General features: G+C 37.1%; 1 protein-coding gene across 2 annotated transcripts in view; it reads right to left on the bottom strand.

Moving 5' to 3' along the window:
* Nucleotides 1-26,823, bottom strand: part of AFG1L (AFG1 like ATPase) — a 197,409-nt gene that overhangs the window by 50,226 nt on the left and 120,360 nt on the right. For both annotated transcript variants that reach the window (XM_045499208.1, XM_045499207.1), the window contains exon 9: nt 8,233-8,315. In XM_045499208.1, the coding sequence (XP_045355164.1) occupies nt 8,233-8,315 (83 nt within the window). The remainder of the gene's footprint in view (nt 1-8,232; nt 8,316-26,823) is intronic.

Here is a 26,823-nt window from a genome sequence, read left to right as displayed (position 1 = left end):
TGATACTAAGCATAGACTTCAGAGCAAGATTTATAGAATAGGCAATCAACTGCTGGTGGGAATGCAAACTGGTGCAGCCACTCTGGAAAACAGTATGGAGTTTCCTCAAAAAGGTAAAAATAGAACTACCCTATGACCCAGCAATTGCATTACTAGGTATTTATCCAAAGGATACAGGAGTGTTGATTTGAAGGGGCATATGCACCCCAGTGTTTATAGTAGCACTATCAACAATAACCAAAGTACAGAAAGAGCCCAAATGTCCATAGACTAATGAATGGATAAATACCTACACACACACACACACACACACACACACACTGGAATATTACTCAGCAATCAAAAAGACTGAAATCTTGCCATTTGCAACAATGTGGATGGAACTAGAGTGTAATATGCTAAGCGAAATAAATCAGAGAAAGACAAACATAAGATTTCACTCATATGTGGAATTTAAGAAACAAAACAGATGACCATGGGGGAAGGGAAGCAAAAACAAGATAAAAAAAAGAGAGGGAGGCAAACTATAAGAGACTCTTAAATACAGAGAACAAACCGAGGGTTGCTGGTGGGGTGTTGTGTGAGAGGATGGGATAGGATAAATGGACGAGAGGCATTAAGGGGGGCACTTGTTGGGATGAGTACTGGGTGTTAAATGTAAGCGATGAATCACTAAATTCTATTTCTGAAATCATAGTTACATATATGTTAACTAACTTGGATTAAAAAAAATCCTCATGTTATCATCTTTGTGGATGCTTTATTTAGTATATATTACAGTAACTACTTTAATTGCTCTTACTGCTTTTTAAAATTAATAAATTAAAAAACATAAGTCAAAAAGAAACAAAAAACAAAACAAAAAAGAATTAGTTAGAATGGAGCACCAAATGTTGTATGAAGTGTTGAATCACTATATTGTACACCTGAAACTAATATTACACTGTATGTTAACTGGAATTTAAGTAAAAACTTTAAAAAAATAAAAAGAAAGGGGAAGGAGAAAAACAAAGAAAAGAAAAGGCAATCAACATATGTATAGAAAAATCATCAAATGTTTGAAAGCTAAACAACACATTTTAAAACAATCCATGGGTCAAAGAATAAATCACAAGGGAAAACAGGACATACTGAAATGTATGACATGCAATTAATATAGTACTCAGAAGAAAATTTATAGCATTAAAATGCTATATAAAAAGAGCAGGGGGTGCCTGGGTGGCTCAGTTGGTTAAGCAGTCAACTCCTGTTTTTGGTTCTGGTCATGATCTCAAGGTTCATAAGATGAAGCCCTCCATAAGGCTCCGCGCTGACAGTGTGGAGCCTGCTTAGGATTCTTTCTCCCTCTCTCTCCGTCCCTCTCCCGCTCATGCGCATATGCACACTCTCTCTCACTCTCAAAATAAATAATAAAAAACTGAAAAAAAAGGACAAAGTTTTAAAATCAAGGACTTAAATTTCTATCTTTAAAAACTAGAAAAAGAAAAGCAAATTAAATCCAAACTAAGCAGAATAAAATTAATAATAAAGAGAAGTGCCAAAATCAATGAAATAGAAAACAGAAAGCAATGGAGAAAATCAATATAACAAAAGCTGTTTCTTTAGAATCAAAAGAATTAATAAAATTCCTGCTAGTATGATCAGAAAAGATAAGATTCTGTATCTTTTTTAAAAAAAACTTCATAATGGAAAATTTCACACATATACACATATAGAGAGAGTAGTATAATAAACTCAACATAAACAATCACCCACTCAACTCATAGCCAATGTTGTCTCATCTAAACCACTTCCCTCCCATAATTCTCTCACCTTGGATTATTCTGAAGCAAATCCCACACACTGTATTATTCTATCTGTAAATATTTTAGTTCATGAATATGATGACCTCATAAGTGTATAAACCGATATGTTCTGTGTTATCATGCTACAAAGGAATAAAGTTTAATCTGTAAACATCAAAAATGTCCCAACCATCTTCCCTTCCCCAGGCTTAAGGATTAGCCACATCAACAATCTTAACCCCATGAAGGTAGTTTCTCTAACTGCCAGAGGGAGAAATTCTGTTCCTTACCCTTTAAGGAACAGATTTCGGGAAGGCCTAGTGTCTGGTCTTGATGAAGGATTAGAAACTGAGCTTTGATTCACACTGATTGACAGTGAACATTCAGGCATATCCTAGAGTTTGCACTTGGTCGCTGTACCTGGTGAGCAGCCTTGTACAATAGCCAGAGTCTCCACAACAGTCAGGATTCACCAGGAGGGTGTAAGCCTCCCTGCTTCCCACCGCCCCCCACAACCTACCAACCCAAGAATGACAAAGGCGACCTGATGGGATCTTTGTCCTTGTCAGCTACTGGGCCCTCACGTGTCAGAAAAACTTACAACTTCAAATGAGAATATGCTATGTCATCCTCTGTTTTTGTGCAACTATCACCACATGGATATGTTTCTGTAGCCTTTGCCACTAAACAAATGTTATATTCTTGAACTATGTAGTATTTTCCCTTCAATACTATCAATACTCCATTGTGACACCATGAAAACTAGTGTCAGAAGTAGGAATAATATGAATGTAGAAGACTCTAAAAGACACGTGAAGAGTATTCAGGGAACTAAAGGGAAAAGAATACAGTGGGCCCATATCTGGCACTGGACTATAAAAACTTACAGATGATGAGAGAAAAACTGTTTCAAAGAGGGATGTACACAGCCTGCTATTGGGACTCTGGGCAGTCAGGTACATGAAACTGAAACAAATTACCGTCTAAAAGGAAAGGAGCTAGACTTAACAGTTTTTACATTGCTTCTATTGGCAGATGTTTTAGAGGGTCTTCAGTGGGAATTGGAACAGGAAATGACTGGGTTGGTACTCTAACCTGGTAAGAAAAACTAAGACTGACACTGTAAATTCCAATGTCCGGGACAGAGACACCTGGAATGGTAATGATGGGGAATGAGGAGAAGGTCTCAGGATGTCCTAGAGACTGTGAAGTAGAAGGTGGCAACTTCCCAGACAGAAGAGAGCTCTCTGCCAAAATTGTAGGCATGAAAAGATATGACAACAGAGCTAAGAAATGTTTTCAGTTTTCACTGATCTGGTTTTCTCAGTAGAGGGAAGAATGTGTGTAGGGACTATCACAGGCAAGAAATATGAAGTTTTTAATCGCAGGGAAGTACGTTTTAACATGTGTGAGCACCAGTCTTTGTTTTCACAGACCCTTCTCCCTCAAACAGAGCTGTAACCTTAAAGCTGTGTGGTTTGGGGTGGCAAACTCTTTTTTTTTTTTTTAATGTTCAAAATATATTCTCAAAAATTATTTTCTATTTGGGATAAATATTTCCCAAGTGGGAGATTAAGAGTACTTGAGTCATGAAATGTCTATTGGTAAAAGAAGAAACTTCTTTGCGAAATAGGTTCAAAAGAAAGATAAATACATGTACTATATTAAGCCAGGTAAAAAATATGTGAATATTTGGGCTTTGCCTAAAAGTTGTAACATATTTTTCATCATTTCAATGTGATCCATAGCTCCCATAAACATGAAAGTGAGATGGTTTTGAGACAATTTAATTAAAATATTAAATAAGTGAATAATGTGGTTAGATATAATTTCTAGAAGTGGTGGATGATTTGGTGGATAGGAGCCAAAAGAAATGAAGGGAGAAAGCCTAGCTTCTTTAAGGTTAAAGGTCTGGTTAATGTCCCCTATTGGGAGAAATGGTCCTCCACGGGTCTCTCATTCACCTGCACATTTTGCTAAGCACACCAAGAATGCGAGGCCCTGAACATTTCTCAAGGTTGTGTTTGGCATGAGAAACCTTAAATGAGGCAATGTCTCCCTTGACACCAAAAACAGGCTTTCTTACTTCTGGCTATAACATGGTAGGTTCTCCAAGCTCAGAGTTCCTCTACTATAATACAGTTCACTGCCTAAACAGGTATTTATCTGGGCCCTTGGCAAAATTCCCCATGCTCCCCACAATGGGACTACAGGGCAAGGAGGGCACTAACCAACACACAACATGCTCTCTATGACAAGGGCAGTAAAATCCTTTGTCTCTGAACCGGCCTCTAGTATCTTCTGTCAGCATCCATGAAACCATACCAGGCAAACGTATTAGCCGTTAAGTAGGATAAAATCAAATTCCAGACCTGTTACTTTCTCCCCACCCCTTTTGGTTCAGTTTAGAGTCTTCCACTGAGGCCATGGCCTCTGTGCTGGGGGTGGGGTGTTTGTACGTGAGTGTGACAAAGATACGATGTTTGAATAGGAACCCACTCGCCACTCCCAACCCTAGTTTCTTCAACAGACTTAGAAAAAAGAATCTATACTACTCAGTTCCTGAATGAAAAAAGCAAAAGAGAGAAAGAATGAGGGAGTCGAACATGATCTGACCTTCTCTAGCCATGAAAAACCGTTAACTCCTCACAGAAGTGACAGCAAAATAGCCTGGGGCAGCATCCCATGTACCCCTCGGCAGTGGTATTTCCTGTCTGAAAAGAGATGCTCGTTGCATATAAAAAATGATAACCTCACTGTCACTAGCTTCTAAGCAGAGAGCTAATCTGAAGCACTAAAACTCTCTGGAAGGCATGGGATAGGGCCACCCTTGGTAAATACCAGGCAGTTCAAAAACATTACTGGCCTAAGCCCCCACCCAAATACAAACAGGAAGCCCAAAGCTTAGTCGACCTGTTTGGATTTTGGCAGACCATATTCCACACATGGGATTCCTATTGAGCCCAATCCACCAAGTAACCAGGAAGAGAATGGCTTTGTGCTCATCTCTGGGGTAAGCATGCAATTCTCACAGAATGAAAACTTGGGACAACCACCGGTGTTTTAATTTCTGCAAAAGTTCATATATCTAGACTCAAGCTTCCTATCATTTGTAACTTGCTAAATTTAAAGTTTCTGAGTTTATTTTATAGAAGATTAAAAACTTCTTTGGATGGGTCCAAAACATCTGGAACTTATTTATAAAGGTACTGGAAGATTTCTACATTTAATGTGATATAAAACTACAACTGAAATAGATTACATACAAACACATAATGTCTTACAGGAATTAGTTCTTGTGTAACCCAGACAATATTATGAACCATAAAAAGTGTTCCATGTCAGGGGTGCCTGGGGGGCTCAGTCCGTTAAGCATCTGACTCTTGGTTTCAGCTCAGATCATGATCTCATGGTTCGTGACTTTGAGCCCCCGATGGGATCTGCGCTGACAGAGCGGGGCCTGCTTGGTATTTTGTCTCCCTCTCTCTCTCTGCCCCTCCCCCGCTTGTTCTCTATATTTCTATCAAAATAAATAAAAAATAAACTTAAAAACACATATATTAAAAAGTGTTCCATGTCAACTTTTGGGATAGTTTTTAAAATCTCTGGTAATTCTTGGTATTATTTGGATTGTGTTTGAGGACATTTTGAATCAGCTTTTTGAAAGTTAGACTAATAAAATACTGAATTAATGAATATTTCTATTCAATTAAAAATGATATATAGGATTTTGCTTGTATGCAATGCTGAGACAGTGCTTAGTGTTCCCCTGGAGGGAAGCTAGAATTCTGTTTTTCTTTTTAGGCAGTTGGGGGGCCAGTGAGATTGACAGAGGAGGAGTCTGAACTTGCATATATAGGAATGAGTACCAGATGTTCAGAGAGAGGGTAATAAAGAGAAACACATGCTATAACAGGACAATATATAGCATGGTACATTAAAAACCTGCTATGTGGGAACTAATTTGGATGTAAATTTTAAAAAATTAAAAATAAAATTAAAAAATAAGGAAAGAAAGAAAGAAAGAAAAAAATAATAAAAAAATAAAATAAAAAAACCTGTTATGTGGGAAATTAATAAATTTCCCTATAAGAACAAGATCAAAAGTGGGACGCCTGGGTGGCTCAGGTGGTTGAGCATCTGACTTTGGCTCAGGTCATGATCTCACAGCTTATGGGTTCGAGTCCCATGTCAGGCTCTGTGTTGACAGGCTCAGAGCCTAGAGCTTGCTTCGGATTCTGTGTCTCCGTCTCTCTCTGCCCTTTCCCCACTCATGCTCTCTCTGTCTCTCAAAAATAAACATTTAAAAAAAATTTTTTTAATTAAAAGCAAAAAGGAACAAGATCAAAAGAAACCTAATTAAATCAGAAATGTTAACATGACCATAGGAAATTTTCTTTTACTCTGTCATGAAAGAAGCACTACATAAGGGCTCATGTGAAACAATATAAATTACATTCCCAGCACCCTGTCTTGGTATCTAATATTATTCTCCCACTTCTGAGATGATTTTAATTCCTGATTCTCCTCAGGAACACATATCTGCCTTACCCTCTGAGTGAGGTGTGCCTCTAGACTCTTTATTTTTGGCTATCAGATTATGGTGAAGCCCTTTTGATAATAAATGCATGAACAAAATCTACCTTCCCTGAGGATTAAATGAATTTATATATTTTTAAGAAAGTTGATCCAGAGTTTCATTCCTGGACTCTGAGACGTTGTTAGATATTGTTTTCCTCCAATGTATGTTTTAAGTACAAACCTGAATTTCATTGTGTTAAAACTGTATTTTATCAGGAAAAGGAAGAGGCAGCCTTAGAGAGAAGGTCAGAGAGAAAATGGCCATGCTCCAAATAAAAGCAGCTTTCCACCTCCTGTCAATTCCACCAAGACCTTTCTAGCATAAACAAATTTCATGATTTAGACTCTTACCTAAGGAATTTCCCATTAGGAAAATGCTTTAATTCTTCCACATAAGGATACATTTTGTAGGAAAACAGGGAACAAGGGTTACCTCCTTTGAAAAAGAATGCAGAGAATAATACGATACTAATTTCTAAGTACCACACAATCTGGAATATCACGAAATAGATAGCAAGGAATTGGGGAAAGATTGCAAATATCAGAAAAATTTTAAAACCAGAAAACACAAACATGAAAGAAACAGAGGGGGGAAAAGGTCCAAGTTAAAGCAGAAAAAAAGTGCTGTAAGAATTTTTAAAAATTATAAAGTACTTTAAAGACAAAGTACTTAAGGGCACATGAAGAACCTCCTATAATAATCATCAGAATCTGAATAATAAACTGAAATAGTTCCCCTCGGTACACTGTAAAGTATGCAATTTTAATTATGTGATTTTTCCAGCTAATTTCTACTTCAAAAACAGTAAAGTACTTCTGCTTACAAGGTGGCAGAGACAAGAACTTTTCTGAACCTCTCATATACACATTGTCATCAAAATTTAAATGAAGAGAAACATGCCTTTGAGTTAAATCACAATTAGCCCTCAGACAGATCTGTTTTTTGAAAACCCACTGTGTGCCAAACACTGGTGGCCTGCACTAAACAACAGTTTATGTTTGTAAAGCACTTGTCCCTTTTCGGGTTCTCACAAATGACATTTTAAAATCAAGTATTTGTGGGGCACCTGGGTGGCTCAGTCGGTTAAGCGTCCGACTTCGGCTCAGGTCATGATCTCACAGTCTGTGGGTTCAAGCCCCGCGTCGGGCTCTGTGCTGACAGCTCAGAGCCTGGATCCTGCTTCGGATTCTGTGTCTCCCTCTCTCTCTGACCCTCCCCTGTTCATTCTCTGTCTCTGTCTGTCTCAAAAATAAACATTAAAAAAAATTAAAAAATAATAATGATAAAAATAAAACCAAGTATTTGTTTCCCAGCATTAATAGCACATGCTGAATGCATCTATTATTATAAATTGCCCCTACTCAGGAAAGTCTTAGTTTTCAAAAGATAAAATATATCCTGATTTTACTTGTGTATATATGTTTTACATATTTGTGCATGGAAGTCAATCAACAATGATAAATACAAACAGATTGTCCAACAAAATAAAACAACAATTTTTGGGGAAAAGAAATGGCACATTTGTCAGGAGATATCCACAAATAATTAATTACTTTCACACAATAAAGATGTTCTCTTAATACCAGAGTCTCATAAGAGGATTCTCATTACTTCCTAACCATCTGTCATCATTCCTCCCCAAAAAACTAATTAGGGTTTCATCCAATCACACATTATAAATCATGCAAATGTGGATGGCAAAAAACACAGTTTAAAGAAGTTAACATTATAACATTTTCTATTTTAAAAATCACGGGCTTCAGAACTAGCCTTTCAGGCTTTAATAATTACCCTGCTTATTTTTCTCATCTTTTCCTGATTAATTATTAGATAATAAATTTATAAAATTGAACTTAAGAAACTTACAGATAGTAGAGTTTTCCTGCAGCAGGAAGTTCCCTTTTCCGGTAATCTATCCCAGAATCTAGCTGGACAGTCTTACAGTATTCCTACAATCCAAACACATAAATATCTTCTTAAACAAGTGGTGCCTTAGAATTATGATCTCTCTGCTATCCTTTTCCTTTCTTAAAATTTTTAAAATTTTTCCTCAATAAAACAATGAGTTTAGGACAAAACAATTTAAGTCATGTAAGATTCATAAAAGTTGAATATTAAGTATATATCAAGCCCCCAAAAAATCAGTTCAAGAAAGTTAAGATTTGCAGCATGCCTTTCTGAAAGTTTGCTAAAACAGTGCTATCAGCAAACTCCCCACATAACTGCATTCCATTAAAAAAAATAATTTTTTAATTAAAATTTTTTTATAATTTTATTTTTTTTTTAATTTAAAAAATTTGTTTAGGTTATTTATTTTTGATACAGAGAGAGCATGTGCACAAGATGGGAAGGGGCAGAGAGAGAAGAGAGGGAGACACAGAATCTGAAGCCGGTTCCAGGCTCTGAGCTGTCAGCACAGTGCCCAACGTGGGGCTTGAACTCATGGATCATGACCTTAGCTGAAATCAGACACTTGATCGACTGAGCCACCCAGGCGCCCCTCATTAAAAATTTTTAAATCCCAATTTCTGTTACCAGGAAATAAGGAGCTACAGGCTATCAAAAAGAATAACTCATGGGTCTCCAGCACCACAAAGGGAGAGAGTTGGGCCAGAACATTACTATCCACAATTTAAAGCAAATGATCATATTAAAGTGATGCTATATGTATACCTGACCTTCACTTCCAAATGACTGCCACCACCCTTGTCCCTTATTAGTCCCCTTTCCAGTCATCAATGTCATTAGAGTGCTTTCCAGTAGACACCTTCCTTCACCCTGAGTCCCATTCTTCTATTCTCCCTATTCTTTCCTTTCCATTACCCCAGGTTGCAAATGTGCATGGAAACTCATCACACTCACACACACACACACACACACCCTGAAACTCCTACTCTAGAAGCTTATGAACTTTTGCTACACCTATCTTGGTCAACTGGCTTTCTTTTAAGGGGGAAGAGGGGACAAATATATATTTTATACACACACACACACACACACACACACACACACACACACACTCCAGTAGAACAATGGTGAGCAAGGGTTTTCAGAACAAATCAAGAAACATTTACACATTGAACTTTTTGTTTTCATCCAAAATGAAAACTGCTCTATGAAAATTCATGAGGAAAAAATCATATTTTAACAACTTCATTGCTTTTACTAGTGAAAAACTGCTTTTTGGGGGCCAAGGTAATAGTGGCAAACTGTATTTTCCAAAGATGGCTGCAACTGTCTCTCCATCCCAAAATATTGGAATGTTGATATTCCAACCATCAAGAAGTGGGGGCTATGCTCCCCGTCCCCTGAATCTTGTGACTACGATAAGATGATGCTATGCAATAATATCTGATGTGACCTTCAAGGCAGCTTCTTCCTTGTTAGCTGGGACACTTGCTCTGGAACCCTGACCTGCTAGGTAAGCATCAAACTACCTGAAGGCAAGCATGCCAGAGACAGCTTATAGCAGCCCATACAGAGACGCGACCTGGAGAGACCCTGAGAGGACAGGAAGACAGAGGTGTCTGATCCAGCTGTTCCAGTTGTTGTCACTATGGTACTAAAGGAGCCAGAATTGCCAGCTGAGCTTTTCTCAAATCCCTGATCCACAGAAACCAGGAAAGATAATGAAGCAATATTATCTTAAGCCTCTAGGTTTTTCAGTCATTAGTTACACAGCAGTAGATAATCACAACAGTCATATCTGGGCATGCTGGAAATGTAGCAACATTCTTCTTCTCTGAAATTGCATCCTGGGTTGAACTGCTATCCAAGAGCTGAGGGCTGTTTATCATCAGCACTATAGGCAAGAGATTGTACACAGTGGTAATGAGAATACATTTCTCCTCCTCCTATGCTGCAGCTGCTAAGTGGCTCAAGAGAGTAAGATAGGGTAATCAACAATCCCCCTGGGACTGAGGGGCTTCCCCAAGACTGATAGGCTTTTCTGGATGCAGGACTTTGGGTGCTAACACCAGGACAGTCCTGGTCACCTTAGGAATAACCCAGAAATCTGAGCTAGAAGGCTGGAGTATTTTGATTTATATGTCAGCAATTGTGAATTTGTTTAGGGATTATTTTATGTCCACAAGAAGAAGGTATTCCCCTGGGGAAGTCTTCAAAGCTGAGCTTTTGAACTCTACCCATGGCGAACAAGCCCTGACCCTAACAAAGTCATACCACCCTACAATGCTAGACTCATGCAGCCAGTTGGCCTCCCCACACAGACATCCCTAACTTGCCATTCCAAGTTGCTCAAATCCACTCCCCAGGTCTCACTCTCAGGACTCAAGCCCCATAACCCATCTAACCAGAAAGGAATATGGTATTGTCAAATACATGGACTCTCCTCTTGCCTCAGATGGCTTCTCAACTTTGAGTAATGTGCTAAACTTAGGAAAACAGACACTTCCTCTCCTTGCCCATCCTGCAATTGTGGGGGTTCAGCCATCCGGTACAAAGAGGAGACAACTTGTTTAGGTAGCACTTCATTCTCTGTCTCTCTGAAGGAAGTCTGTCCTGTTTTAAGGGCCAGGTTTTCATAAGCCACCTGTACCGCAGGCAATATAATAAATAGTACTGCAATGTGTTCATGTAAGTATATTTACCGAGGTTCTCTATTTCTTTTAAACCACAATTTATCTTCCATGACCCAATACTCCTAATTTAGCCAAAATTTTCCTTCTTTTTTTTTTTTCTATTAAAAAAATAAGGACTAATGGAAGTTACACAAGCTTCAATTTCTCTTTCTGGGTAACTAACTTCTCTCTCATATGAGTGATTAAGCCCTACCGAATGATTGCATTTGTACATTCACTAATCACCACCAAGGAATACCTAATCAGCAGCAAAAGAACTACAACCAAAGCCCTTAGATTTTAGCTCTTAATTGTCTGAAAAATACTAACACTCCGTTTATATTTTTAAAGAAAAATAAGCCTCAAATTTTCAGATTTTATTCACTTAAGCTAAGTTCTTCAAAACACTTTGCAGAAGGAGGGTGAAAGCTAAGCAGTTTCTCTGTTAGTGAATCTAGTCAAAAGGGCAAGATCTAATTTCCTAATTTCCAGGGATATTTACAAGACCTGTGACCTCTTGTCACCATCCATTTGAAATGAATAAAATTAATCAGCTACCAAAAGAAATTTATTTTAAAATAGTTTGTATATTTACATATACAAAGGACAAATACAATTATACAATCTAAAAATGCAATTAGGAAATTTGGAGAGGAAGTGGAGGGAGGTTAACATACCCATGGGAGCATGTGCATGAGTGAAAGGCCTTGACTTCGCAAAGAAAAATGTACTACTCAAAAAACCATATTCTAGCGGTTAGCATTTTCCTCAAGAGCTATTGTGTATATTTTTAGCAACTGCGAATAATACCATCAGAAAAATAGGCATCCTGCAAAATAACTTTATAAAGCTACTACTGTGGCTTTTCCCTTCCAAATTGGCACAAAAGAACAATAAACATTGTGGAGAAAAGCCTTAAAAACCACAATATATCAACCTCATAAGCAAAAATTGAAATAATAAAGATTTGCCCACCTTAAATACTCTTTACTATAAAAGTAATATTGCTTATTATGGAAAATAGGGAAAAAGAGTAAAACCATAAAAGTCAAAGTTTTACATCTTACCTAAGTGATTATATTAAATAGAAAATTAAAAGATACACATTATTGAAGTTTTTCTTGACAATATTGGACTGATTGGCTTTATAAATTTTTAATAAGTAAGAATAAGTAAGTAATACAAGAACAAATGGCTGAGGCCTTTCTACTTCCAGGAATAACTAAGATCTGTCTTTTTACTTAAGGCTTTAAAACTATATCTTTTTAAGCTAAAAAAAGTGATCCGTGCTCATTGTAAAAAATTCAAATATTAAAAGTGTAAAAGCAGAAATAAAAGTCTATCATCCGCTTCTCAGAAAAAAGTTTGCTTATAGCATATATCCTTCAAGTTTTTTATACATGTATAGAGATGATGACAGAGAAATTAGGATCATATTTATATACACAGTTGTAAGCTTAATTCTTTCTGATAACTTAAAAGTTGTATGAGAGAAATAACTAGATTTAAATACAGGAAAGCTACACTGACTATGGTACTATCTTGTTTGCCAAGAATACAATTCTGTAAGTAAATGACAAGTAAGAGTACAAGACAGATACTGAACCAAAACAAAGGGAGGGGCGTGGGAGACTAGCTAGGTGTACCAAAAAAAAAAAAAAAAAAAAAAAAAAGGAGGGGGAGTGGGGGTCTAGGTGGGGGTACCTTTTTTTGAGGCAGGTATACATTCAAATATGTATGCTGAAGTATGTATACATTCTAAGATATCTGCTTCAATCTCATTTAAAATAATCATGTGTTACCACTTTTAAGTTTAAGCAATGATATATAAAAGTTCAGTACATAATAGGGGTAGCTGGGTGGCTCAGTCATTTGAGTATCCAACTTCAGCTCAGGTCAGGTCATGATCTCACTGTTCGTGATTTCAAGCCCCACATCGGGCTCACCGCTGTCAGCGCAGAGCCTGCTTCAGATCGTCTGTGCCCCTCTCTCTGTGCCCCTCCCCTGCTCAGATCTCTCTCGAAAATAAATACACATTTTAAATAATTCAGTACATAATAACCTTGTACATATTTTTAAGCTTCTTATAATGTAAGTATAACACAAGTACAAAAAAGTACACAAGTGGGGCGCTGTGTGGCTCAGTCAGTTAACTGTCCGACCCTTGATTTCAGCTCAGGTCATAATCTCACAGTTCGTGAGTTCGAGGCCCACATCGGGCTTTGCGCTGACAGCACATGGAGCCTGCTTGGGATTCTCTCTCTTCTCTCTCTCTGCTCCTCCCCCTGCTTGTGCTTACCCATGCGCTTTCTCTCTCTCTCAAAATAAATAAACTTAAAATACATAAATGTCCAGCTCAATCAAGAAACAGAACATGACTAGAACCTCGGGAGTCCCCCTGGTATCTATCTTCTACTTCTTCAAAGGTAACCAGTACCCTGATTGTAGCAACATAGAATTTTGCCTGTTTTGGGAGCTTTATGTAAGTAGAAGCACCCAGGATGTATTCTTTTGGGATTGGGTTCCTTCATGTGTTTGAGATTCATCCACCCATATGTTGTGTATAGCTGTAGTTTGATTGGTTTTTCATATCCACCATGTGAAGAAGCCACAATTCACTGACTCGTTCCATCGGTGACAGACATGTGGGCTGTTTCTAGTTATTAGCCCTTCCAAATAATGCAGCCACGAGTATTCTTCGCACATGATTTTTGGTGCACAAGTGCACATGTTCCTGTTGGATATATACCTAGAAGAGTAACTGCTTGACCACAGCGTAAGTCTGCTCAGCTGTAGTGAACCCTGTCAGTGTTCCGAGGTGACTGTACAACCTATACTCCCACCAGTAGTGTATGAGCATTCCTAAGTATGTGTTTGCTACTCGTATGAAGCAATACAATTGATTTTTGAATATTGACCTTATATCCAGCAATCTTGGAAATTCAATTATTAATGTAGTATTTTTTGTATATTGATTTTTCAAGATGATACTAAAGATGTCCCACATATTTTACAAATACGCCACACTGTTTTGTAGCACAAAAAAATACACTTATGGCTTATCAAGTCCCCTGAAAATTCAATATTCACTTTGGATTAACCTAACAAACACTGAACATTATATGCTGGGCACTTCCATGGTGACTGAAAGTACAATAATGAACAAGCTTTTGCTCTGATAGCCTGGTAACAACACTCCAGCTGGTCTTAGGTTTAACTTGCTTCAAGTTAACACACTCCTTGCTTGCTGACTTAAAGCCCTTGAACTGTAACACAACTAATTTACTTTCTTTGAGATCTGCAGACTACTGGCCTTGAGGAATGAAGGATCAGAATGTTCCCAGGCCATAGAGGCCAGCAAGACTCCTTGAAGCCTCCTTGGCTTTCTGATTAGCCCAGTAATCTTTTAGCAAAACGTTTTGGTTTTTTTTTCTTTTTAAGGTCACATAATGACTTTACTCACCTCCCTTTGTGTATCTGAAGACCTTTCCCTCCTTTGCAGAAATAACAGAATACTCTTGCACAAACACCTCCAGGTACCAAGGAACCAGACCTTGTACAATCACCCCTGGGCACCAAAGAACCAGACCTTCTTGCATAATCACCCCTGGGCATCAAGGAACCAGAACTTCTTACACAACCTCTGAGTACCAAGATAACTCTGTAGGTGGCATCATCAAATCTGCATCAAGAAATGTTACAGATCACTGTACTCCCTTAACGGATTAAACCCCTTTAAAAATCTCTGGGCCAGGCAGAAACCTTGGAGTTGGCCTTTGGACAAGAATCTGCCTTCTCCCCAGGTGGCCAGGCTCCCGAATAAAGTTCATATTCCTTTCCAGTCAAAACTCATCTCTTGGGTAGTGGCCTTTGAGTGACAGGTAGCTGAACTTGGGTTTCGGTACCAGAACCAGGATTCAAACCCAAGCATTCTGGCTCCAGTGTTCACATTCTTAATTACTTTGCTATATTGCCTCCATACCCGGGATATGTTCAAGCAACCAGGTCTCTTACTTGGAAATACAAGGCAATGCAAAATTCACATGAGCTTATTGGAAAGTCCTTGCAGTACTCTGTCCCTTGCTTGGAAAAGTCCTACTTCTCCTGCCTTCTGATTATATGCTAACCAAGTAAGGCTTAGTCTTGGTGGTTATCTTGAGAAGCAGCTTTGTTGCAACGAACAGATTCATTTACTTATTATAACCATACCCCATACAAAAATGATATGGAACAGCTTTTCAGAAACTTTGTCCGGTTATATTATACTGCACATAAAAAACTGGAAGTTTTCTTTTAATGACTGAGGTAATAGAAATAGGTTTTGGTTTCAAGTCTGCAAGTTCTGAGATAAGGATCATGTCTGTTGTTCATCATTGTGTCCCTAGCACCTAGCACAGTACGTAGTACATAGTACATAGTAAATGCTCAGTTAGTATTAATCAACTGAACAAATCATTAGCAAACATCCATATGCAAAGGTTAGGTACAAGTCAATATTGTTAGAAACTACAGGAAAAAGCCAACCAGTACAGTCCCTTTCCTAAAGAGCTTTTATGACAAAATGGGAACTGACTTAGCAGGATTCTTGCTAAAACTAGACTCAACAAAGACTGACATGGACAGGGTTGAGGCCTTAGAGACAAGAGGGTTCTGAGGAGGCTAACTAAAGTATGGTCAAGGAGAAAGTCTCTGTCAGAACTCAGCTTAGACAGAAAATTTAGCCAAGGAGTTGTATCTTCCTCCAAATAAGAACTTCATCCCGAGGCAGGGTTTCTTCAATGACAGAGATGAAACTGAGAATATATCCACATTCATAAAACGAAAATCCTGAACTATGCTGATTAGGCTGATTATGCCTACTACAATCAACTCATGAGGCTTGGGGAATGACACAAGCTAACCAATGCTAAGTGGCAGGGAAGATGGGAATACTCTAACTGGTAGGCCAGTGGTTCTCAACACTGGCTGTATATTAGCTTTAGCTGGGAATTAGAAAGTACCAATATCCAGGTCACATTCCCAGACATTTTTGCAGAGGAGGGCTTAGGTTGGCTGATTTTGTCTGTTTTATTTTAAGCTCCTCAGGTCATTCTAATGGGCAACCAGGGTTGAGAACCACTGGCTTAGACTAATCTGGCCCCACCTCCAATTGGTCCCATCCAAATCACATTGCTACTACACAGCACAAGAGAGGTGGAATGAATTTAGGAGAAACAACCACGATGTCCATCATAGGTGGTAACTAAAGCCATAAGACCACCCAGAGTTGGTGTTTATGATCCTAGAATCACAGAGTCAGAGATTGGTAGCATTGATTCCTTTCTTGTTTATGTTCGGACAAAATGAGATGAAAAAGAAATCACCATTACTTTGCAATGTGGGTAAAGACATAAAAGCATATGAGTTGTCAAAAGCTATTTTAGCAACGGAAATGAATAGAATACTAAGTAAACAAAGGACTGATAAAGCTTAATGTAGGTTGAAGAAATATTCTAAAATTGGAGTAGTTTGATTAAATGAAGAGGATTTGGAATACATTTCCCTAGGGAAAATAAAAAATATGAGAATGTGCAGAAAGGATAGAAAAAGACCTGAGTGATGAGATACTACAGACTGGCCCATCAGAGGACTCCAGTATCTCAAACTAAATGACCCTAAGTTTATAGAGTTAAGTTTTCAACTCATACCTCATACTGTTAATGAAGCTACAGGTCTGCAGACCACGTGTTCCTCACCACTACACATATCTCCTGTGTTCAGAAAAAGACATAGAACAAAAGTCCAAAAATTCCACAACCTTTAAGTATTTTGGCCATTATGATTTTGCAATAATGATACTGATTCAATATATGTACAAGCAACATCCAGTAAAATTCTCAGTTATCACACATTAAATCCACATGATTTCTTGTCATTTATTTATTCATACCCTGCTGTGTCCTAGAAGGATTAGTGTAGCTTCTTTTTAAAAATCATCTTACTATTTGTATATTCAATTTCCCCATTTAATTTTCAATGTTAGCTAATATACAAGTGTAATTTGACAAAACCTAATAAAGCTTTAATTGCACAGAACCTTTGACCTAGAAATTCTATTTCTAAGAAACTATCCTACAAAAATATTGACTCTTGTGACTAAAAATGCATTTGTAAACAGGTTTTTTTAACATTATTTGAAAAGAAACACAATAAACCTTAGTATACAAAAATTGCAGATTAGGTTAGAAATGATAGTGCAGCCATTAACAGAAATACAAAGCAGTCATTTAAAAGAAAAAGGTAGAATTATATCTGATATAAAAAGTTCTTCAGGATATCTACAAGGTATAAAAAGCACAACTTAGATTTAGATAAAACTATTACTCCACTAATTTACAACAAAACTATATGCTTAGGCATATATAAAGATATGTATGCATATAAATGTACAGAAAAGTACTTGAGAAGATACATATTTTCTTTCAGCTTTATTGAGATATAATTGACATATAACATTTGTAAGGTTAAGGTGTACAATTGATAAACTTAACATATTGCAAAACGATTACCACAGTAGCATTGGCTAACACCGTATCACCTGACATAATTACCATTTCTTTTTTTTATGGCAAGAACTTAGCAACATTCAAGCACTGTTAACTATATTCACCATGCTGTGCATTAGATCCCAAAACTTAGTCATCTTACAACTGAAACTTTGTACCCATCTCCCCATTTCCCTCACTCCCCAGCTCTTGGCAACCACCAATCTACTCTCTGTCTCTATGAGTCCAGCTTTTTAAGATCCACATGTAACAGATATGGTATCTGTCTTTCTTGGACTTACTTCACCTAGCATAATGCCCTCAAGGTCCATCTATTTTGTCACAAATGACAGAATTTCCTTCTTAGGGCCAAAAAATATTCCACTGTATGTATATACCTCATCTTTATCCATTCATCCATTGATGGACACTTAGGTTGTTTCTACATCTTGGCTGTTGCGAATAATGCTGCAAAGAACATGGAAGTGCAGATATCTATTCAAGATAGTGATTTCATTTCTTTTGGATGTATACTCAGAAGTGGGATTGCTGGATCCTATGCTAGCCTTATTTTCAATGTTTTAAGGAACTTCTACACTGTTTTCCCTAGTGGCTGCATCAATTTACAGTCCCACCAATAGTGCACAGGGTTTCTTTTTCTCCATATCCTCCCCAACACTTATCTCTTGTCTTTTTGAAGGTAGCCATTCTAACAGATGTGAGGTGACATCTCATTGTGGTTTTGATTTGCATTTTCCTGATGATTAGTGCTGCTGAACATCTTTTCATGTACCCACAGCCATTTGTATGTCTTCTTTGGCAAAATATCTACTTGGTTCCTCTGCCCATTTTTTGAAGTCTCCTACTCTTTTTGTATTGCTGTCTCCCTTCAGACTGTTAATATTTGCTTAATATATTTAGGTGCTCTGATGTTGGGTGCATATATGATTGTTATGTCTTCTTGATGAATTGACCCTTTTATTATTATATAGTGGTCTTCTTTAACTCTTGTTGCAATTTTTGACTTAAAGTCTATCTCCTCTGATGTAAGTATAGCAATCCCTGCTCATTTTTGGTTTCTACTTCCATGGAATATCTTTTTCCATCTCTTCACTTTGAGCCTACATGTCCTTTATGCTATGTGCTTGTAGCCAGCATATAGTTAGGTCTTGCTTTTTTGTTCTTGTTTCTAATCCATCCAGATTCTCTACGTCTTTAGAGAATTTAATCCATTTATATTTAGAATATAATTATTGATAGATAAGGACATACTAAGGCCATCTTATTAATTATATTAATAACAGCTCTGGCTGTTTTGTAGTTTCCTTGTTCCTTTCTTTCTCTCTTGTTGCCCTCCTCTGTAAACAAATAATTTTCCATAGCGGTAGGCTTTGATTTCCTTCCCTTTATCTTTAGTGTATCTACTGCAGGTCTTTGTTTTGTGGTTACCGTGAGACTTACATAAAACATCTTATAAATTGTGCATTTTACACTGGTAACAACTTAACCTCAATCTCATATAAAAACTCTATCCTTTATACTTAACCTTTCTTTTTTGTTTTTGTGTCACAATTTAACCATTTTTATATTGTGTATTAATTAACAAATTACTATAGGTATAGTTATTTTTTTTAGGTATAGTTATTTTTAATACTCTTGACATTTAGCCCTTATACCAGATTTAAGTGGCTAACACACTGCCAAAGACTATTTTGAATTTGACTACATTCTTACCTTTACCAATGTATTATATATTTACATATTTTCATGTTACTAATTACTGTTCTTTCACTTCAGTTTGAAGAACTTCTTATAACATAAGGCAGGTCTAGTCATAATGAACTCCCTCAGCTTTTGTCTGGATAAGTGTTTACCTATACTTTATTTCTGAAGGATAACTTTGCTGAATAGAGTATTCTTGACTGGCAGGTGTTTTTTTTTTTTAATTTAAGCTATATTTGAATATATCATCCCACTCTCTTCTGGTCTGTAAGGTTTCTGCTCAGAAATCTGATAGCCTTACGGTGTGGTAGTAACAAATTTCTTTTTCTCTTGCTGCTTTTGAAATTCTTTGTCTCTGACTTCTGACAGTTTTATTGTAATGTATCTTGGAGAAGATGCTTTGGGTTTGTTTGATGACCTCTAATTTTCATGAAGTTGGATATCCAAATCTCTCCCCAGAATTGCAAAGTTCTCCGCCATTATTTATTTAAATAAACTTTCTGTCCCGTTTCCCTCTTTTCTCTTTCTAGAACCGTAATAAGTCGCAGATTGTTTCTTCTGATGAGATCCCATAGTTTATGTAGGTTTTCTTCATTCTTTTTCAGTCTTCTTCCTCTGTTCTGTTCTGACTGGATGATTGTAAAGTTCCTGTCTTCAATCTCACTGATTCTTTCATCTACTTAAGTCTGATACTGATCTTTTTTTTCACCTCATTCATTGTATTCTTCAGCTTCAGATTTTCTATTTGGTTCTTTTTTAAAAAATATTTATTTGCGGGAGAGCACGAATGGAGGAGGGGCAACAAGAGGGGGAGACAGAGGATTTGAAGCGGCTCTGCACTGACAGGATGACAGCAGTAAGCCCGAATTGTGGCTCAAACTCACAAACCACAAGATCACGACCTGAGCTGAAGTCGGACATTCAACTGACTGAGCCACCCAGGTGTCCCTATTTGGTTCTTTTTTATGATTTTTCTCTCTTTGTTAAATTTCTCATTTTGTTTGTGTATGGTTTTCCTGATTTTGTTGAATTTGGTGTGTTTTCCTATAGCCATTAAGTATCCTTAAAACAGCTATTTTGAATTCTTGCTGGGGTAAACCCCAGGTGTCCATGTCTTTGGGATCAGTTATTGGAAGATTATTGTGATCCTCTGGTGGTATCATGTTTTCATGAGTTTTGCATTGTTGTCTTCATATCTGAAGTAGCAGTCACCTCCTCCTATCTTTACTAATTACTTTCAGGAGAGAAATACCTTCCATCAGCCCTACTCACGATCTGGAGGCTTTCTCAGACCTTCTATCGCTCTACAATTATTGTTCTCCCTTGAAAGAGGATATGACCACATGCTTACATGCTTTCTCTCAATCCTGCAACACACAAGGCTGAGGGCTGACAACTTTCCTTTTATTTTCCCAGAGATGCCACTAATGGTCAATTTTATGATCTCTCTCTGGTGTGCAGATTCAGACTGCTTTCTGAACATGCTCACTAGCCATCTACCAAAGCTCACTCTTACCACAACCATTGGGAGCATGCACAGGGCATCAGCCACAAAATGAGGATGTGTGTGTGTGTGTGTGTGTGCGCGCGCGCACACACGCACGTGATATGCAGAGCAATGGAGATGTCCTCAAGCCAGCTGGGGGGCTGTGGGGGAGGTGTCCCCAGCAGCTTGTGAGCAAGCTTCTTGATGAAGTATGTGAAGCAGTTAGTAGGATCCACCTCTCTTTAATGCCTTCAAAGAGTTCTATCTGTCCCTCTCCCAGCCTCTCTCCTGCCCTCCAGCCATGCAGGTCAGAATCAGTACTCTGGATGGAGCAAAAGAAGAATGAACCTCTTAGGCAGTATCCCACACAGCTGGGGAAGCAGGGTGATCACTCACATCCTCTTTTGTTCCCCTGCAGGGGAAATTACAGACCAAGATCTCTTTTTGCCCTAAACTGTGCTGCCTTAGGGGAGGGGTGATGCAGCTAAAGTTAAACCATTTCTCTGACCCTTCCCAATGTGTCCAAACTTGGGTTTTCTTGTTTTGTTTTGTTTTTGCTCCAACAGTGTGCTGAAACTCCTCTACTAGAAACCCGGACATCTACAAAGGCTCTCTTGTCCTTGGGTGACTGTTTAAGAGAGTGTTTCCAGGGGCTCCCAGACCATAGCTGGGAGAGGCGAGAGCTGGTCCACAGCCAGGACCCAGGTCTATATTCCTATTACCTGACACATAGGTGGGTAAACCTCCTCCCAGGTGATTTGGCATATGGTGCTAAATCTAACACTGCTCACAAAGGCACTTTTGTCTGTGAATGGATGCCAAATTATTGTTGGGGGGGGGGGCATGAACATGAGATGCCCTACTCAACCTAATACTGATGTCATTTCTCCACATTAAATTTTTAACAGCAGCTACTCCTGAGGAGGGAAGTAGAAATGAGACACAGGTGGAAGAAGGGAAAAAATGGGGAGAAGGGAGAGTAGTGAAGGGGAAGCATTTGATATTTAGTATATATACACTTATGTGATGTTCTGATTTTTTAACCTAGCATGCATTCATTTATCTCACATAAAATTTTATAAAAGGAAAGATCTTAGATAGCCCATGTATTGTCTCTAAAATAGCAGTACCTGGAAAAAGGTGATAGCTGCCTTATTGAAATTAGTCATTATACATTTCCAGCCCTGTCACAACCAACAGAATTTTAATTATTATTCCATTTCTTCTCCCACTGTTTACTTTATCCAAGAAAACCAGAGTTTTCATTCCTGAGGTTAAAAAAAAGAAAAACCAGGGTGCCTGGGTGGCTCAGTCGGTTAAGTACAGACTCCTGATTTCGGCTCAGGTCATGATCTCATGGTTCACACACATCCAGCTCTGCGCTGATGGCATAGAGCCTGCTTGAGATTCTGTCTCCCTCTCTCTGTCCCTCCCCTGCTTGCTCTCTCTCTCAAAATAAATAAAAATAAACTTAAAAAATAAAAAGAAAAACATATGAATAACATATCACAGACTGGAAAAAAGTTGATGTATATACCTTTTGAAAAATCTTTTTAGAACTATGCTACCAACCCATAACTGCAGCACCTGTAAACTTTTTTTCTCCCACAAAAAGGAACTGGGCAATATATCCCCAGGCTAAGAGGAACTTCCCACTATATCTGCAGCTTTGCAAAATCTGTTTTTCTGAAAATCCAGTAAGTTTACCCACAAGATTTTTCCTTCTTCTATACAAATAATCAGAGGTAAACAGTAACTTTTCTATCTTAAAAAATATAACGATACTATAAACACAAAGTACATAATGCATGTGATTCATTTTTCTATAATCACAACTTCTAGAATGAGAAAGAAAAACTAAACCTCAATAAAATATTTCCCTTAAAAAATCAACCTTGTATATTTTCAGAGACTGCATTAAGAATTCCAGTATCCAGGATAGCATTTATAAATATTCTGAACTCTGGTTCTGTCTTCTGCATTATATTTGCTCAGCTTTTTGTCATTTCACTGTTCATTAGCACTTTTATTTAAAGATGAAAGGGACACCTGGGTGGCTCAGTCTGTTAAGCATCTAACTCTTGACTTTGGATCAGGTCAAGATCTCACGGTTCGTGGGATCGAGCCCTGCAAGGGACTCCCATGCTGACAGCACAGAGCCTGTGTGGGATTCTCTTTCTCCTTCTCTCTCTGACCCTCCCCTGCTTAAAAGCTTGCACTCTCTCAAAAAAAAAAAAAAAAAAAAAAAAAAAACATTTTTGAAAAGCTTAAAAATAATAAAATAAAGATGACAAGAGGAAGAGAAAGAAGATGAATTTAGTCAATCTTGTAACTTATTCCAATCTTTGATAAAAGATCTGAAGAGTAAATTTTAAGCGATTAGCTAAAACAAGATTGAACATCATTATATTTATCATTATGTACAACTAAAGGTAGATTAATAAAGTAGATTATACTTTATAAAAGAAAGACAAATAGTTCCTTGATAAAAGCAAATGAGAATATAATTAATTCTACCCAAAGACAATATTATAATATGTAAATATAACAAATATATAATGTTACACACACACACACACACACACACACACACTGAGCAACATGGTGGGTGGAAAGAACTCTCAGTAAAAGCAGGAAATCTGGGTTCTAGGTATGGCTCTGTCACTAGCCAGGCAATCTTAGGCATGAGCCTCAAAAAGGTATAAATGTTACCTTACAGTATAAGGTGCTGGTATAAATGTTTCTAAGGCTCCTTCCATATATTCCTTGCTCTGTAGTCATTTCTCAGCTCTCACTATTCATAACTTATTCAGTTTCATCAGGTAGCTTTTCCCACATACACTGAAACTAGTTTTAGCTTTCTCCCTCTGCCCTCATCTCTCCCTTCTAAGCCTTCTCCAGCTTTCTCAGGAAAATCTTTACTTAACTCCAATTAGAGCAAAAACAAAATCATAAGCATGACTACTAAGCCAAGAGTGATGGCAGGGACACACCTAAAAGAAGAAAACAAAAAGCTTAACAAACAAAAGGCTCAGATTCATCAGCCTCTGAAATTTGCAGACACACATGGGAGTCCATTCAGAATTCACGGAAGTTTCCATTTCATTCACTCATCCTTCATAATCACCAGCATTACAGAAGATAGAAAATTTATTTAAAATTTGTGGGAGGTGGGGGGGGGCGGGGAATGGGCTGAATGGGTGATGGGCATTGAGGAGGACACTTGTTGGGATGAGCACTGGGTATCAGATGCAAGTGATGAATCCCTGGGCTCTACTCCTGAAACTAATACTACACTGTATGTTAACTAATTTGAATTTAAATAAATAAATAAATAAAAATAAAATTTGTGGTTTTATCACTGTTTTATATCATTGTTAGCACTGTACACTCCCAACACATAGTTAATCACTCCTAACCCATTCAATATTGAAGTATAATATTTTTCTTATAATTATTTGTTGGTGTGTCTATTTCCTCTAATAGAATACCCTGGTTTCCTTGATGGCAGGATTCATTTCAGGACAGCTTCACCATTGTAATCCTAGTGACTAAGCACTTAATAAATGCTAAAAGGAAGTTAGCATGCATGTTGAAATCTGAATATTGTTTTCTTGTATTTTATCTTACAAAGGTGTAATATTTGAGCTAATTGGGCAATTAGGCTTTTGCAGACCAGCTAGCCTAGGACTTGAACACCACATTTAGAACAATGTTTAGAGGAGAAATCTATCATAATCCAAAAAAATAATTTACAAGTAAACTTCTGAAACTTAATTTTTTGAAAATTGGTAGCACAATAAGGGCCTTAGCAATCTTGAGGTCCAATCCTATCATTTATAGATGAAAAAAATGTGAACTCAAGTGGATTCAAGACACTTGCCCAAATGTCAGGAACAGAGCCAGGCTCACAAAGAACTGCCTTCTTAACCCATTATTTTTCTGCTATATCATGGAAACTACATAAATATGTGATATGACTGTATGGTTTCTTCTACTTTCAGTTGTTAAGAATTTTAAAGACTTAAGTTATTTTAGGTATTATGGCAGAGTTTATTCAGTTAATCAACCATATCTTTATAATATGTGAATCCTAATGATCATTATTCATTATTAACTGAGGAATACTATAACTTTAAGGACTTCCACATGTCTTTAGAGACAAATTGCAGACTTCACATTTAATAAAAACAAGCTGAACACTATTGACAGTAAGAAGTACATTCTGATTATACATTAAGAAGTCCTTTCTATTAATTCTAATTTTAGTGCCAATCTACATGTTGTTCTTATTTACTTTAAGTGGTTATGTGTATATTCAGAGAGGACATTGTCTCAATAACCTGTGTATACCATTTAACACCAACTTATAAATGGGAAGTGTAGAGACAGTCAATAGTAAAAGAATATACAAAATATTTTGTACCAAGCACCCCTAGTATGCTATAATTTTGAGAGAGAAAAGCTAAATGCACTAAAGCAGAAAAAGGTTTCTTGGATATCTTGAAGCCTCAAAAACTTGGCCAAACTATTGTTCAATGTGCACACAGTTTGTGTCTTCATGCTCAGATGTTGTTGAAACAGCAGACTTAAAAGAAATAATGTCAATGAATCCTACCAAGCACTATACATGACCTCTGGGGTAATTAGCAATCATTCAAAAGCAACAAGACTAAAATGTTCTATTCTTTATTACTGTCAGCTCTTATCTTGATCAGCATTTTAATAAAGATGCTTCGTTTCTAAGACAGTTTCATGAATCAGTCATAATTACATTCTGACATGCAGTGAATAGTAAAGCAAAACTAAATATCACTTCATCAACCTTTCTAACCTTTATGCAAGTATTAACTGTAAATAATTTTTACACAATCCTACAACAGAAAATCTGCATATTTCTTAGCTTTGTACGTACTTTACCCCAAATGAATTTCCTGTGACCTATACCTGAAAAACACAATCAGCCATAATTATCCAGTTTTGTGTGATGCTCAGGTGTTGCCTTTCAGAGTTCAAATCAACTTCAAGTATAAAAGGCTACTTTATTCTACAAATGGCACAATATGCAAAATGGGTTAAGTAGCCAAAAGCATCTCAGAGCATTGTGGCTTGAAAGAAGTCTATCCAGAATGAAAACGTCAGAACAAAAATACACTAAGCAAAGTGACACTTACAAAAATAGATTCATAGATTACACATTAAGAAATGGATCCTGATGACTACTGCAGAAAGTCTTACCATTAAAATATGTAAAAAGAAGAATATTAATTAGAAGGAAATCTGAGAAGTTAAAGGGTAGATTTTTTTTAATGTAATACCAAAATAGTTGATGGAAGAGGGTGGAAATCTATCAGAAATATAAAACTTAGGGGTATTATTCTGATACCAAGGATAATATGTAAAACTCTTTTAATACCAGCAACACCCCTCTCCCCAAAAAATACATGATTTATAGTCTTGAAATAGCTAATTTCTCTGAAGACTAACTTTTAAAAATATTTTAGACAAAGTGAACATAATTCAGTATGAGAATAAATTGATAATGCATTTTGGATGATTTATTGTTTCAGATCTTTGAAGATTTCAAAATAAATGCAATGCTTTCTCAAGAATAATTTCTTGTCTTGTCAGTAGTGGTCACAGAATATCCACACAGAGCTAGGTTCCCAAACCTATATTTCCACTATGTCCTTCAAATAAGTAAAGTTTACAGTAAATCTACTGAGTGATATTGTTAACCAAGCTGATTTCCATTTAAAAACTTAACTATGGTGAAAAAAGAACATATTTACCACTTCACTTTGTGTAATTCCAATTTGAAAGATAAGTTCCTTCTAAAACTAATCTAAAATCATTCCTCATAGGTTTTTTATACATTTTATTATAAAACCACTTTCCTGGAACCTTATCAATCTGAGGCAAAAAAAAAGGAATATAACAAGCATCTTTTTCATATGGGACTAAAACCACAAAAATGTATAAGTCTTTTATGTGATAATTTTTGTTGAACTCTTCTGTTTAGCTTTCTTGATCATTATTCCTTCCTCTTATTGGAGCTACAAGCAAAGGAGGGAAAAGAAGTGTTGATTTAAGAAAACAGATTTCCCAGAAAAAAAAACACAAAACTGTGATTAAGATTTAAACA

This window comes from Leopardus geoffroyi, chromosome B2 (assembly GCF_018350155.1).
Source record: "Leopardus geoffroyi isolate Oge1 chromosome B2, O.geoffroyi_Oge1_pat1.0, whole genome shotgun sequence".
Taxonomy (NCBI): domain Eukaryota; kingdom Metazoa; phylum Chordata; class Mammalia; order Carnivora; family Felidae; genus Leopardus; species Leopardus geoffroyi.
Note: the sequence above shows the minus strand (reverse complement) of the source record. Positions and strands in the feature narration are given on the sequence as shown.